Source organism: Corvus moneduloides, chromosome 1, assembly GCF_009650955.1.
Source record: "Corvus moneduloides isolate bCorMon1 chromosome 1, bCorMon1.pri, whole genome shotgun sequence".
In the NCBI taxonomy this organism is placed as follows: Eukaryota; Metazoa; Chordata; class Aves; order Passeriformes; family Corvidae; genus Corvus; species Corvus moneduloides.
In genome coordinates, this window is record NC_045476.1 from 9,374,339 (window position 1) to 9,390,723 (window position 16,385).

Sequence of the window (16,385 nt, forward strand, 5' to 3'; positions counted from 1 at the left end):
CTGTTGAACCACTCCTGGTTAGGGCAAGACAATGAGAACAGACTAAACCTGTCTAAACAGGAGCAGTGATTGATAGAGGCAGACAGAAAATGGACCCGCTGTGCCTGCTGCTGCCTTTACCCATTGCTGGTGAAGGACTCTCAACTGCCCACAAATCAGGTGAAAGTTATTAAAATACAATCACGTCAGCCCATCACATAACTTTTCCTTTGTTGACTGACTAGGAAAAACAAACAAGCAAAAAACCAAACTGACCTCCCACAACACCTACAGGACAACAGGGATGTCCATACAAGTGCTGGATGTTACAGCCTTTTCTGACATGTTCTTGCTCTCACTTTAGACAAAATTTTAATTTGCTGTTTTTTCATATTTCTTATTCTCTCAGAATAAGACTTCAAAAGGATATGAAAGATTCAGGAAAAGAAACTTCCTTCTCATTATGGGTCTATCTTGGATTATCATCCAGTCCTCTAGCACTGAAGCTCATTCACTTCTCCCAAGACTTCCTTACACAAGCACCCTTGATCTAAATGAGCAAACAGTAGCTCATGGAATAAATTAGGGACCAACTCTATAAATTATTTTTCCCACCTGCTTTGTACTTTTCCCCCATAAAATACAAGTTTCCTGTTTTAAAAGTAAACATTATTGTAAAAAGATGAAAATAAAATACTTGGCACATTTTAAAATGATAATAAATTATGGAATTGATTCAAACATAAAATAAGATTTGAAGGCTGTTTACAGAAAAGAGTATATACATCTTATTTCTGAATATATATAACAACCCTCATTAGGTACTATTTTTTTACTGTTTTTTCTTGAAAATTGCTGGTGAGGTAGAGTTGTACCAAACATTATATATCCTTCAGGTCCATATAAGCTTTTAGAAGTGCCTAAGCTACTCATATACCCTGACACTTGACTCAAAAGTCAAGACCTAATACAGTAAGATGTGTGGAGGATTCCTTTGAACTTAAAGAACGAATATCTGAAATTAATATTCATTTGGGTAAACCCAAATTAATAATGATTAACCCCCCAGATTTGGGGATGGAAGCAGAGGTATAAGGGAGTGTCAGAGAAAACAGTGTCCAAAGTTTACCTGTAGAGATCTGGTAGGTCAAACAATTTCTGTGCTTTTGACCCACCTGGCTGCTGCAGAAAACAGCAGGTAAATTAATCTGAGAGCCCAACAGACTTCTTAATGCTAGTCTAGATGAAGCAAAAATAAAAGTTACTTACACTAGTTTCACCCCCACCCCACCCCCCCCCCCCACGTGTCCTTTTCATGTCTTCTCCTTACCCAACTTTGAAGCTCCTTTCAGTGCTTCAGAGTTCCTCAGCTGTGGAGGCAAAACTAAATTTCACTTTTGGTGACATCCAGGGAAAGGTGAGGATGTGCATGGGAAGGAGGCTTGGAGGAAGCCAAGGTTTCCCCAGCCTTTTATTACCTTTGGGATTCCCTCACCTCTTCCTCCATCCTGTGCATGCCTCCAGGCTCCCTCCACAGTCCTAAAAAAAACACTTTTCCCCCATTCAGGATCTTTTCAGCATCCCCACACTTGATTTGCAAAATAAATCGGCTTCTCTTCCCTCAAGGAGCAAGTGCTGCTCACAGAGAGGATCCCAGGCTCTGGCAAGGAGAAAAGGTGTCAGGTCACAGTCAGACTCTGCTCTGATAAGGCAAGGGCAGCATTGTCAAATGGAGAACAATGCTGAGCTGAGGAGCTCTGGAGAACAGAGCTCACTGTGGCCCAGGTGAAAGAAGAGCAAACCACAACTTCTGCTGCCCCTGTCCCCAGTGCCAAATCTGCTGCAAGGACAACTGAAGTCAGAACATCTCATCATCCCCTTCTCAGCCTTGAGAGAAAGAGCTGCATTCCTCAGTTGAAGTTGATTCAGATATTATCAACAGCAAAAAATTAAAGTATGAGGTGTTAAAGCCTCACTCAGATTCTCTTTCACCTTCCATAAAAATGGCCACTAATGAATATTTTTAGTTACTTCAAGTGCAGCAGTGTAAGATGGGGGAGAGCTGGCTCTGGGCACACAAAGCTCAGACCTGTGCAGAGCACAGACCCAGCCTCGCAGACAGCACGGCTCACGGGCACAGGCAGTAAACAAGTAAAAATAAATCAGTCTGTTCCCCCATAAAATTGCTGCCACTTGAAATGCAGTATCTCACACACTGATACTGTAGATAATTCGGTTTCATCTTGATTATGACCTGTATTAACACCCAAAGCAATAAAATCTTTCACATTCTCATTTTACTGAAGCCAAAGGACAGACCTTCTGCAGTGACATATGGCTCTGCTCCTCTGCAAGTATGTTAGACTGCTTACAAAATCTCCTTGTCTAGCAAAGGATAATGCTTTTTAAAATAAATTACCTGCATTAATTTGTATTTTCCACCAGGAAAACCTCACATATCATCATAATCGTCTATCTATACAGATATATGAGTTTCTCACATTGTTTGCACTTTTTTTCTCCTTTAATGGGGTGATTTTAGACTATGTCATTGATTATATAGCTGTAACATGCAATTTTTTCCAGCACAGGAGTCAGCTTGGGGCTCACAGACTGCAGAGCAATTCCTGCATAGTGCAGACAACATAAAGAACAGTCTAGGGGACATGAATTTAGGATGAGACTAAGTTTAGCAGAACTTTGAAAATGAGGTATTTCATAGCCGATTACTTGAGTACAATTTTCAACCTCGGGGGATTTGGTATTACATACAGATTTTTTTTTTAAATCCAAAAGCTTTCTCTGTAGTGTGTGTATTGATATACTGTTACATAAATTTTGATTAAAGTTTATTTAAGTTTATTTAAAGATTAATTCACTTTGATTAAACACTCTTTTGATCTTTTCCTGGCTGCACAATTCCTCCCCATGCCCCTGCAAGACGACCAGATGCCATGGGGAGAGCAGAGATTATTCCAGATCACTGTTCTAGGAGCAAGAACTAACATTTCCACCTCTGTGAGACAGAGAGAGACACAAAACCATGGTCCCCAATGTCCTGCAGGAGACCTCCATAAATGGCTCCTTGTAAGCTTTCTTTGTGGCCATGGAAGAGATTTTACTTTAGTGTGATTAGAAAGCATTTCTCTGCTTGAAGAGGCAGGGTTAGATTAAAAAAAAAAAAAAATAGGCAAGAAAAGGTGAGAATAAAACTATTTATCCCTCCACTTGTTTCTCCATCTAAAAACTATACTTCTGAAAACAGCCAATTTCAGATGAAGAAAACTCTGTTTATTCATTGTTTTTAATGAAATATCTTCTACCTGTGCCAATAACTTTTAAACAGCAAACAGGATGTGACCTGCATGACATACAGGAGCAGATTTTGTTTAGCAAATGCTTAATGTCATTGTCATGGTTCCTAAGAAGGCAGCTTGCAGTGGCACTGAAATTTGCAATTACTGCAGCTTAATTAACAAATGCCCATTTCCCATTTACATCTACTATGGAGACATTCCAGTTTAAAAAAGGGAAATATTTATTCCTGTACTACTGCACATGAATGAAATGCATGACAAAACCCTTAGCCCTAGAATTTTGAACTGTCATTTCCTTCGGTCTGTGATGAACTAATGAAGTCATTCTGCCCATTACTGGGGAGAAATCATAAGGTATTATTTGAGCCAGCTGACCTGCATCATTTGTGGGAATCATGTCTTAGCAAAGCAGGTAGGAACCACAACATCAACTTCACAAGCCACTGCAGCCCTGTGAAACCATGTCATGTTTTACCCCAGCCAGCATCTAAGCACCACACAGCTGCTTTTCACTGCCCCCCCCAGCAAGATGGGGGGGAAGAGAATCAGAAGGATAAAAGCAAGAATACTCCTGATTTGAGATAAGACATTTTAATAACTAAAATAAAATAATAATAAATTGTAATGAAAAGAAAAAGAACAAAACCAAAGGAATTAAACCCAAGAAAGACAAATTATGCAGATGGAAACAGTCAACCAACCAACTGATGTCCAGCCAGTCCCTGAGCAGCAGCTCCCAGGTTATGACATCGTGGGGTGTGGGACATGCCTCTGGCTAGCTGGGGTCAGCCCTGCCAGACTCCAGAGGTCTCTCAGAGTCTATTGCTCCCCAGACTCCTCGCTGTGGGGTTGTGCAAGGAACAGAAGAGGCCTTCATACTGTGCAAGCCCTGCTCACCAGCAGTGAGAACATCCCTAAATCACCAACACTGATGCCACCACAAATCCAAAACAGCCCCATACCAGCTACTATGAAGAAATTTAACTCTAAACCAACATACTATGGCATCTTCAGAATTCAAGAATCAGTTAATGTGTTGGTCAAGAGATGCCTGGGAATAGAAAAAGGATTCGTTCAGGTAAACCAATTCTTTCCACAGATTTTTGAGACGAAATAGCATTTTTGAAGCTCCAGCTTTCTTGCCTTCTAAAATATGCCATTAACCTCTATGCCAGTCATAACTTATTTTCAATTACCATGCCAACAAAATACACTGAAACAAGTAAATCTTTTTTGGCATCATATGTGAAGGGCAATATTTCATGGAATAACAAAGTAATTTTAATCAATGACCTTATTCCTGGGAGGGGAACAACCAACATTTTGGGGCTACGATAAATCTCTTGAGATATTTGAAATAAAGCCCAGCAAGAATGCCTGAGTTCTAATTGTGAATGCAGTGGATCCAGAGATACGAAATGGGCACTAACTACCTGACTGCCTTTTTAGTGAACATGGATTTATAATTTGTACTGCAACATTAGGCACATCCATCAACCCTTTACCACTGAGAAAAACAGTGCTGAAAGAGGGATCCTTTTCTGCCCAGCTCTCCATTTCTTCAGTTATAATAATTTCTGGCTCAGGTGTTTGGTGGGGGAGCTCTTAACTGGAGGAGCACAAAGACAATGGAGAAGAGAAATCTTAGTATTAGACTGAACTTCAAACATTTGTAACAAAAACATTGCATGGAAGTTTGACATCTAAAGTTAGATTTACCATAACAAAATTGAAATTAATTAAAAATAATTTGAGACATGGAACAGGACCAGTATTTCTTAACTGTATATTGATCCATTTTTGTCCAACTATTTTTCACAGAAATTTTTAAGTAAGAAAAAAAAATAAGTGAAAGAGTTTAAAAGTCAAATATTTCAAAAGCAATCATTCATCAAAGACATCAATCAAAATTACAGGTAAAAATTGAGAGGAAACTTTTCTAACAGCTACTGTCAGTGAAAGAACAGTTTGTTCCACTAAATTACTCAGCATAAGCCATCACCAAAATTCTACTAATATGAAGGCAGGCTGTCAGAAAAGTAGGAAGTCTTAATTATTGTAGAAATCTAGTAAATCTACACATCTCTAACTTGGAAGTGAAACAACATCCTAGAAAGAAAGATTAAATCAGAAGACTAACAGGAAAGTTATAATTTGGAAAGGTTTGGGGGTTTTTTAAGTCACAGTAAACAAGAAGCAGTCACGTTTACTACTTAAAGCTAGAAAACTAATTAAAATTTGAAAACAAAACACTATCACCTTGAAAGCTACTCCTCCTCCAAAGAAAACAAACTGATTTAATTTTGGAAATCCACAAGCCATTTAAACTGTTTCCACTGTGACTGGGTATTGCAGATTGCTTTCTATAAGTGTTCAATAAACTATGAAATTATTAGCAGTCTTGCCATCCAAAAGTCCATTCATCAAATTGTCCCCTAATACCTTTTCTATCTAAACCTCACAGAAACAGAGATACAGCAGCATAATGTGGAGTAAAGAGAGAGGACTACAGGGCAAAGAAAAAAATCTGAACGAAGGTCTCAGTAGTTTTCAACTCCCCTCAATTTATTTTTCCCCACCAGCACATTATAGTTTCTGGTTGGGCAATGCACCTCTTTCTCATCTACTATAGAGTTTATGATAGAGAAATCATCAATTGCAGCTCAATAACAGATAGAGAGAGACAAAAATAGACGGTTTTGCCATTGAAAAATCACACAGTGTGCAGCTGGTCACAATCATACCTGTATTTTTACTTACAGGAAAAAAACTATGATGATACAATCTAAACTCTGGAAGACTCGAGATAATGCAGTTGAAAGACTAAATACAATCTTAAAAGTGTTAACATTAAACAGAATAAATTAGGTACACATTTTCAACCTTATCATAATATTGCAAATTCATTACTAACACAAATGCTTACTGCATTACATTACAAACAACAGCATTTTCCATTTGACAGATGCTGCTCCTTGCAGAGTTAAGAGTCCAAACATTAAATGTTGTAATCCCTTACTCGCCTCAACATCCACTGCAGTTATCAGCCTTAAATCACACTGATCCTACCACAGGGCACTAGAGGAACATGCTGACATAGCAGCAAAAGCTACCAACTTACTCAACTTATGCAGAGCAGCAGCCAAACCTATTTTAGTAAAGACCAAATTACAATAAATAGTTTGGGACCATAAAATATATTTATTGTTCTGTCTACCTCTACAGGAACTTTTGTTGCTGTTGCCATGGAGGTTGGAGGGAATGAAAGGAAACTCTTTTTAAATTAAAGGCTTGGAATGGCATATAATGCAGGATGATTTTTCATTAACAGGTCTTACCTGTTAATCAACAGCACTATAATTAGTTCACTTTCAGATTGTTCTTGTTTATTAAATGAGGACATAAAACAATAAAAGCCTTTCACAGTTCTATTACAAAGCATTTGTTCTAAGCACTAGAAGAAAGAGGTTTATCTTTTCTAGTTCACTTTGGATGAACATCAAAATCAATCCAAATCAAGGACTCTGAGTAGCAGGTACACAGCTTAGGAAAAAACTTCTAAATTCTTTTTTTTTTTTTTTTTAAAAAAAAAAGCAAGTGTTGAATCTCTTTAGTACATGTATTCGAAACAACAGTGGTAATTAAAAAGTACTTTTATATATTATGTATTTATGTTTTTCATGTGCATATAAGCTTGCATCTCTTTTAGAACATTATAAAGTAATACCCTCCCCTCCTCCTTGGCTTCTTACTTGACACAATGAATGTCAATAATTACTGCATGTATTTTTCACACCCAAGCTATCTTGAGACAAAACAACTCCCTATTTCATGCAAAGACTGTTACCACTTTTGCTCTGCTGTAGTAGATACACTTTCAGGTGATCCATGTTGTAAGGTTTTCTACTCATTTCTCCTATTATTCTCTGAGAAGCTACTTAGCCAGGACCACAACATCCTCCCCCTGGAAACCATAAATCTTTTTTTCCCTATTATGTTTACTGTCTAAAGGTAGATTGAGAGTCAAATGACTATTAGTGCTTGTCAAACACTATGAAGTCAGAAACAAAATGGTGTTCACTAAATGATTATTGTAATGCAATAGCAGTCAGGGGATGCAGTTTGGGCAGCAAACAGGCAGAAGGATTTTAAAAGAACATTTGAAGAAAAAAGACAGAAAAACAGGGAAAAAATACATGGCATCTTCTGCACAGAAAACTTGTAGCTGTAAAGAATCATCCAAAAGAATGTTATTCAGAATATGTTTAAGAAATCTACAGCTTTGCCTCCTACACACTCAAGAAAATGCAGAGAGTGAATAGTCAAGTCATTCATTAAAGTCCTTGAAAAATTGGTACATTTTGAAAATATATTTGATTCATGACCTCATATCTTAAGCTTATGTACTATTAAGACAGGATTACTGAAGTTTCCAAAAAGAAAGACACAAGCAGCATCAATATTTTAAAAAGCACAGTTTTCCCAGGCAGGGTTTAAAGTTTTCTAGTCTGTCTTCTTTTAGACATTCCCATCAATGCCTCAGTTAATTATCAAAGCATCTCAGTAATAAATCTGATTGACCAACTAACTACTGCTACACTGAGACAATAGTCACTGATATTCAGGGGGACAAAGGCAAACACCAGTTTCCTTTCTGACAGAGAATAGATGAAGCCCAAAATAAGCAAGTAGTTGTTAAGCGCTTCATTTTTGGAATTACACATTTTTAAACAATCTAAATGCTAAGCAGGAAAGATACCCTTTAAGCCCAGGAAAAAAGGACATCTCTCATTCAAATCTGGAGCCGCTCAATAATCACAATACAGCTGTGTAGCTGTCACTGCCAACTCTCCAATTTCACATCTCCTCTCTTCTGACAATTTTTATTACTACTTTTTGTTCATAATTTTTTTTATGCTTTTTTTTTTTAATTGGTGTTTTGGTTTGTTTTTTCTTAGTAAAGGTGAACAGTTAAAGAAAAAAACTGCCTATTATTCTATTTTTTCAAAAGCTATAACTCAAAAATCTTAATCATGAAGTAAACCATGCTCATGAATGTCCCTTGACACAAGAAGAGGACAAACTATGATGGATTTAGAGCAGAGGCTCACTGCTGCAGTGTCACTCCAAACCAGGATTCATTTGCTTTCCACCCCATTGCCAGAACATTATCCCTTGGTGTTCTCTTCTTCTCTCCAGACCACACTGTCCTTTTCAGGCTCTCATGTTTCATCATTCATCAGGCTCAAACCCTACTGAGAATCCCTAATGCCTTTATCAAACAGGCTGTACTTTTCCACGGCCTCTCAAATGTTAAAATTCTGGGGTTTTTCTTAAATGTAATACAATAGTGAAATAGGGAACATCTCTGAACATGCCCAATAAAAGTGCTGCTTACCCAAAGACAGTAAACAAAGAAGTCCACCACACACTGATAACATACATGATAAAAACAGTATCTCTAATACACAAATATATTTTCATGAAACATTTAGCATGTTAGCATAACATACATGTTCAGTGACCCTAAACTGTATATATAAAGCCTATTACATGTTCCTAAAAAACAGCAGAAAAGTAAGATTTGGTTTGATTTTTTTAATAAATACATCTCGTAAGGCTGAAGATTTCATATCATCTCAAATATTTCAGGGAGAAATACTGAATCTAAAGAAAAGAAAAGGCAACTCCAAAAATTTCAGAATTTTAATCCTACTTAATATCAGATAATTACATTGTATTTTAGAGACTCATCCACCTTATCACCACAAATGCATAATTTGAATAGAGCGAGATACCAAATAACTATGGTTACTCTCTGGTGATGTCATACCTTCCCACACACAGCCCCCACATTCCCCCAGTCTGCTGGTGGAGAGGTGAAATCTTGTAATCAAACTTCTTGAATTGAACACCAAAATGCCCCCAAAATCACTCAAAACCACACTGGTCAAACAATTTTCTTACAATGGTTCTGTGAAAGCCAATGCTTTCATATTTGGAGCAAGAAAATACACTACCACAAGTTACAACATTAAGATAGAACTAAAGCTTCCTTGTGACAACACAGCAGAGTTCTTGCCTGAGCTCTGAGCAAAAGGAGGTCTGTCCACATGAAATAACACTGTGCAGCACTCAGCAGCTCCAAGACTTATTTACTAGCACAGGACATGGGAATATAAAGGATTATCTATGGCTGATGGGAGATTTATGGCTGCCTCTCATACGTGGTGCTGAACAGCACACTGCCGGTGAAGTCTGAGTGATGCTTTTCTGCCCTGCAGGAGCTGCACCTTGAGATTCTCCACAAAAAGAACCTCCCACAAAAAAGTTTTTATTGGCAGCTGGGACAGTGGATAACCACAGTTGCATTATCATGCTAAACATCTTTTCCTAAGAGGAGTGTAACTTCACTGTAACTTTGATCACTATTCCATTTCTAATGCCAGTTGTGCTGGGTGTTTCTATCCCACCGTCACACAGGCAGCTATTTTAAAGCCACATTGAGACAAAGACAAGACACAAATACATAGTTTGGAAGATAGATGGGCCTTTTTTCAATGAGGAAAAAAAACCCCACCACACTGTTTCAAAGTAAAGGAGATGAAGTCATCACTGCACTGACATTTTAACCTTCTGTTAAGATTTTAAAATGTTAATATTTCACCTCCAATATCTCAAATAGCTCAGGGGAAGTGAGAGCTAACAAAGAAGTACAGAGACTGATGGGAAATTGGAGTCTTCCTCCCAAACAAACTTCATTTATGTACTTGCTCCTATTACATAACTGCCATATAGCCTAATGAAGAACAAGTGTGGGAAGCAAAAAAAATGAGCCTATTTCAATCTTGGTGTTTATTTCCACAGACTTGTTTCAAACAGTGTGTGTGTATTTCCTTAAGAAATGTAAAATATTCCTAATACGACACCATCCTCATAACCACAGATTCTCAGGAATATTTAGGTGTTAACTCACCCTTGATTTCAGTTGAATGAAGTGTGTAAATACTTCTAAAGACGTGGATTTTCAGAATACCATTATACAATGGCAGATTTTAAGCTTTACTCATTGAATACCACACAAGATTGTGACTTCTTCTGACATTACTTATTCAAAGCATATTTGAAAAAATTAAGTGTCCGACAGAAAAGTCCCATTATTTCTTTGAAGTGGTATGGAAGAGTCACTGGAAGTAAATCCCAATATTTAAATAATTGGTCAGGTTTTTAATGCAAACATCCATGCACTCCCATTTACTTCAGAATTCAGATAGAAATTACATCAGGTGGTATTAGAACTTCAGTTATTTCTGAAGAATCCCCACATCTTTGAAAAGCACAGAAATTCTCTACGAACAATAAAGCAAGTGCATGCAGAGATCCCACTTAATGGTACTCCTCAGAAGTCTGAATTTAGTTATAACAAGCACTGATGCTTACTGAAAGGGCTCGGAAAGCTTAGGCCCAGATTTATAGTGTCATTTGACAAAAATTCAATAGCTTTTGGAGAGCAGTGCCTTGCAAATGCAGATGTTGCTGCAGACATCTGTTAGCTAAACAATGCCAAGGTGCATCTCCCTCTGCAACCCCATCCTACAAGGCAATGGTCTGGAAAACCTCAAAGCATAACACATTAAGTTCAAGAAACTATTTCAGGGATCCTGACTTCTCTCCCTTATCATCTGTAGCACATGTTTACCGTTTATGGCTCATCACCAGCACATGCAATCACTTACATTCCAAATGTTCAAGGAGCTCTGTAGCTGAAAAAGAAAAGGTGTTAATATTCTGAACTACCTGCAGAGATCCAAACTTGGAAAGGTTCATGACTTTGTACTGCAATGCCTGGGTGCCTCTGACACATTGTGCTAACCTAAGTCCCTCCTAACAAGTGCAGCTTGCATACATAAAGCAATATTGATTCAGCTGTGCAGGGCTGTTTGCCCAGCTTTTTAGAAGCACAGCTTCCTCAAACACTGCTGCAGACATCAGACCGTGTCTTCCGAGGAGAAGGTTGGTGTTTGTCAGTGAGGCTTGACTTAACGATGCACTCTGTGCCAACTCTGCATTTAATTAACTTTTCTTGGTTGGCCTCACAGAGTTGTTTTCTACTATCTGATCTTGTCTGCATGAACCCCATCATGATTTCATGCAGGAAGGAGGCTTGCAGCCACAACCTCTTTCATAAATAAAACTGCCCTGATTTATAAAGGATCTGTTGATAGGAGCAAAGATACCATGGTATCCCTGTCCTCATAAAACACAGCACAAAGCTGCTTTCTGAAGCAAAATACCTGGAGATTAAAGCTAAAGGAAAGAATGCCACCCTTCTAAATGAGGAGTTCAAGCAGTTTAATAGAGGGCCTAAAGAGGCCAATAAGGGATGGTTATTTTGAAATGAACACTTTTATCTGTACCACACAGTGTCTTTCCCAGTGGCACTGCTAGAATTCAGTAGCATGATTTCATGAGAAAGAATAAGAACTTGTCTTTGTTTTGCTGCTTTCAGGAGCCAGTTTGTTTAAACCTTCCAACAAGGAAGATATACGAGCTGATGTTTTACATGAACTGCTTTATCTATCACTTAAAATGCAAAACAAAACATGACATATTCCCACTTATCCAGCTGTACTAAATTTAGTATATAAATACAAGGACTGTTCAAGGGTAAGCAAAGGATTTCTGCCTCAGAGATCCTTTAAAAACTCCCTCTTGATGCTTTTTTCTTTCCTTTTCATACAAACACATTCTAGGCAGAACTGTTATGGAAAAAATACAGACATGGGAAATTCTTTTGCTTTAACTTCTAACCCAGACAGCAAAATGTACGTGAACGTGTGGAAGCCATATTCCTCTTTACCCCCTGCTATGTCACTACACATATCCTCACTGCAAATACTATTCCTCATATTATTATTTTCCTTCTATATATCTTGTTTAATTAAGATGTTATTTGCTTCCTGTTGCATCTGTAACAGCTTCTGAGCATTTATTGGGGGACAAGCATTTCCAAGCTTATAGTATGCCAGGTAACTTCCTACTAGAGTCTGCAGCTCACAGACTCTAGTTACTCACCTTTCCTATCAAGTCTTTTTAGCTGCAGGCTTTCAAGCTTCAAGCATTTTAGACAGGTAAAAATGTCAGCTCCTCCAACTCTAAGAAAGAGGTAATGATGCACCAGAAGATAAATAAATGACATCTAAGTCAGTTTACCTGTCAAAGTTCTGGCTCTGCAAAGGAAGAGTCCAGGAAAACTAATTCAGTCTTTTTGCCTGGCTTAATCTTATGCCATTAAAATAAACATGAAACAATATGTTCCTTTTTAACCACTTGATGAGTCAGTGCAGCTCAGAAAACTGATAAAAGGTTTGTGGAAATAAATTAATATTGCATGAATGCTGCTGGAGCTATTAAACAAACATAAGTGCGAATCCATCACTGAAGCCAAAAGAGACCTTTATACGATGAGGGAAAGTGGCAGAAAAGTCAACAATCATTATTACAGCAGGTCCTTTGCCCTGCAAAAATGGCATGTGACCTAAACAGATGTAAGCAGGGCTTATCTTAGTTATGGTGCTTATATGAGATCTTAGAACTCTATTACATTGCTTTTAACAATAAAGAAAACATTCTTTCAACACCAATTTTTTCCTCATGCAAAGGAACATTTATCAAAATCTTTCAGTCATAATCTCTCTTCAGAAGAAACTAGAAGGAAAGAAGAGTAGGGGTTTTTTTTTAAGCTAAGAAATAGCTCCGTTGTTGGTGTTTTGGTTATGCTTTTACAAGTCTGATGCATGAAATGCACTTGAAGTCCACAGTTGATGACATAATGTGAGATAGCAAATACTGTGATTTATGTCTTCAGTAGGCAAAACCTAGTTTTATTTCTGAAGATGTGGTCAGTTCAGTTGCCTCCACTGGAGGCAGAGAAAAAGATCAAAAATTATCAGCCTTCCTGCAGGAGTCAAAAGCAGCTCTGCAGATCACAGGTGCATCAAAGATGCTACGGAAAAGTAGCTGCTGTTTCTTACCCACTTTCACACTGTCCTTCAGAAATACCTACTCGTGTGACAAGAAAGGAGGCAAAGCTTTTCATTGACCTTGAAATACACAAAGTAAGCTCTGCTTCTGAGCACAGTGACCTTCACAAACTTCAGTTCCTGAGCTCTCAACCCAGCAAAGTGCTCACATTTTAATATATCAGGATATATTAAATATTTCAGCAGCAGTTTGGGCAGGAAAAATGTAAAGGATTGCTCAGATGCAAGAGGCCCACTTCCTTTCTGGTACATATAAAAAAAGTAAATTCTGATAGATTTTTAGTACTTCAATGTATGATCTTCCAAAGATCCTGTTTATTTTCTCAAGAATGGTGTATCTTCACTTGTATCAAGGACAGCATTCAAAGTACACTCTAAACAACATTTGCCCAGCTGGGGCAAAAAAAGAGAATTAAATACTTTGCAGTTGCCTTAAACATGTTGACAGAATCTCTGCAAGTATTTTTTTTTTTTAAACAAGATCAGCCATTAGGAAATACTATTGAGCAACTGGCTTATTCATTACTGACATTTCTTTAAGTGAGTTTTGCCAAAATATGAGTAGATCTACAGAAAAGGTCCATTCAAATTCAAAAATAAAACTTCCATAATTTAATTTTGCATGCTAATGAGTGTCACATGGAGATTTTAGAAACTGCATCTTCATTTAAGAAAATAGGTAGAGCAAGAAGTTAGGAAGTTACATTTATAGGAAGAGCAAAGTCTTCACAAGAGAGAGACCTTAAGTTACAGACATTACTATCATCTGTTGCATAAATTCCCCATTATGCATTGTCTGCCACATGTAACAGTGGCCTATGATTAAACCTGATTAAATCTGCTTGTACTGGGGAAGACTCCAGCCGAGGCACTGAAAAATACTGACAGTTAGCAAAATGCACCACTGTAGAAATCTGTCACTACCCTTGCTGGTGTCAATCATGGGAATTGTCAACACAGTATTCTTACAAATTCACATTTGTCTGATGTTAAACAGTACTGGAAATTTAATCTCATTTACTCGTAAATGTTCATTAGATAAAGTTTATTAATATCTTAATTTATTAGTAGACCCATATTACTGTTTCTGTGTTTGATGGAAAACAAAACTCCTTCTTTATGATACAAATTCACAAACAAAAATTTCATATACAATACTTAATTTAAAAAATTAAACCCCCTAATTACAGATCTACATATTTCCATATATTCCCATGTCAAAAGACACTATTAAAATGACTCCCTTCCTCCTTTCATCACGTATACATGTATTTTACAACAGTTATTGTTTCAAAGATCTCTCTCTAAACATCCTTTGTCCTTCATCAGGAATTAAATGATTTCATATAGCACATTAACAATCTTCAACTATTATTAGAAAACGTCTTTCCTACTTTTCCATTAGCCCCACTCATACGTTGTGTTGGCTTTTTTGACTTACTGAAAATAAATTGTGAAGGACAGCAGAAGAAAGCTATTTCTGCATAATTCAAGTAAAAATCACAGAAAAAGGAAGCAGTATAATGAACAACTGCAGTGTTCCTTTGAGACCTTCTTTCTTATTATAATATATAACAATCTTCTGAAGAAGAGGAAACTGATAATTACTCAACATCATCCTCTAAAAAGAACAACAATCTGAAGGTAACAAAACAGTTATTTTCACACATATTAAGACAAACTAAATGTTAGCATATTTCAGTGTGTTTAATTAAATTACAATCTATTTCATATAAAAGATGTTTCTGCTCAGGGTTGAAAGAATATTTATTTATTTATAAATCTATTAAATTTCCCCTAACTGCTGACCAGAATAGTCATACCTGGTACTTTTCCTTTTCTCCTTCTTTTCACTCACATATGTATTTTGTTTATTGAATCAAGCATATAGCAATTACAGAGTGGAGGACAGACCAATCATCAAAGAAAACATTGAAGACTCACCATTTACACAGACTTCAAAAGACTTGCAAAGGTCATCCTCAAACAGGCAGCCTAAAAACCCAAAAGAAAGGTAAAAATTAATACAGATTTCAAACTGTGGATAATTAGTGCATATTGAAGACCTGTTAAATGCTCAGCAAGAGTCAGAGATTTGGTTGGCCTTGGGAGTTCAAACTGGGCAGTAGAGAAAGTCCAGAACAGGTCCTATTAGACAGCACATCTTACTGACTGGCTATGTCCAGAATAACCTTTGATGTTTTTCCTTCCCTCATTCCTCTACTGAGGGTTCAGTTTTTTCCATGCATGTCTCTCTCATTTAGTAATTTGAGGGACTTCATGTTCTCTTAATTTTGAGTACATTATTATACCACAGCACAGTAATGCTGCAATACCCTACAAGAATATACATCAAGAAAAAAACAGCATCCTAACAATATTAGTACTGCAATGAGAAGCCTATAAATCAGCCTATAAATTGCACAAATTAAGTTTGGATTTAGTAAATGCAACCACTGACCATGCCTAAGACTTCAGGAGCACTAACTCCTTGGAGAAAAGCTTATAAATTAAGCCATCCCTACCAACACCCTGATACCTCACAAAGAGCTGACAAATCAGTATAGGTCTATGAAAAATATCCTTGGATTTTTTCCATTTAAAATAGGAAATTTGTTCCCAAACTTGCTGCTTGATGAGCCCCTGCTACACCAGCTCCATACTTCGCCCTAGAAACTTCATCCAGGTTGGCAATCCCAGCTCTTTCACTTGTACACATCTTCATGGATACTGTTCCCCTGTCACCAAACTGTTCTGTCCCCTTGGTGTCACCCAACCAGACACTGAGACAACAGCAATTACTCCCTTTGTCCTCAAACGAAATGAGCCCACACTGATATTTGCCAAGGCAGCACGGAAATGGGCAAGATGTGCCTCTGCTCTGGTCATTCCACACTGGGGCACAGAGACAGGGATCAAGTTCAAAAGCACTGTGAAATATCCTGCTACTGTTAAGGGCATTCACTTTGTTAACACAAACAGTTGTTTCTTTATTTTCCGACAAAGATAAAGAGCTAGGACTGGAGAAAATCTGAAGAATGAAGCT

The 16,385-nt window shown here is 37.4% G+C and overlaps 1 protein-coding gene across 4 annotated transcripts in view; it reads right to left on the reverse strand.

Moving 5' to 3' along the window:
* Positions 1 to 16,385, reverse strand: part of PTPRN2 (protein tyrosine phosphatase receptor type N2) — a 659,325-nt gene that overhangs the window by 573,606 nt on the left and 69,334 nt on the right. For 3 of the 4 annotated variants that reach the window (XM_032099269.1, XM_032099287.1, XM_032099259.1), the window contains exon 2: positions 15,284 to 15,334. In XM_032099269.1, the coding sequence (XP_031955160.1) occupies positions 15,284 to 15,334 (51 nt within the window). Of the gene's footprint in view, positions 1 to 15,283; positions 15,335 to 16,385 lie in introns of those variants that run through there. The other variant, XM_032099276.1, reaches the window with a different exon arrangement.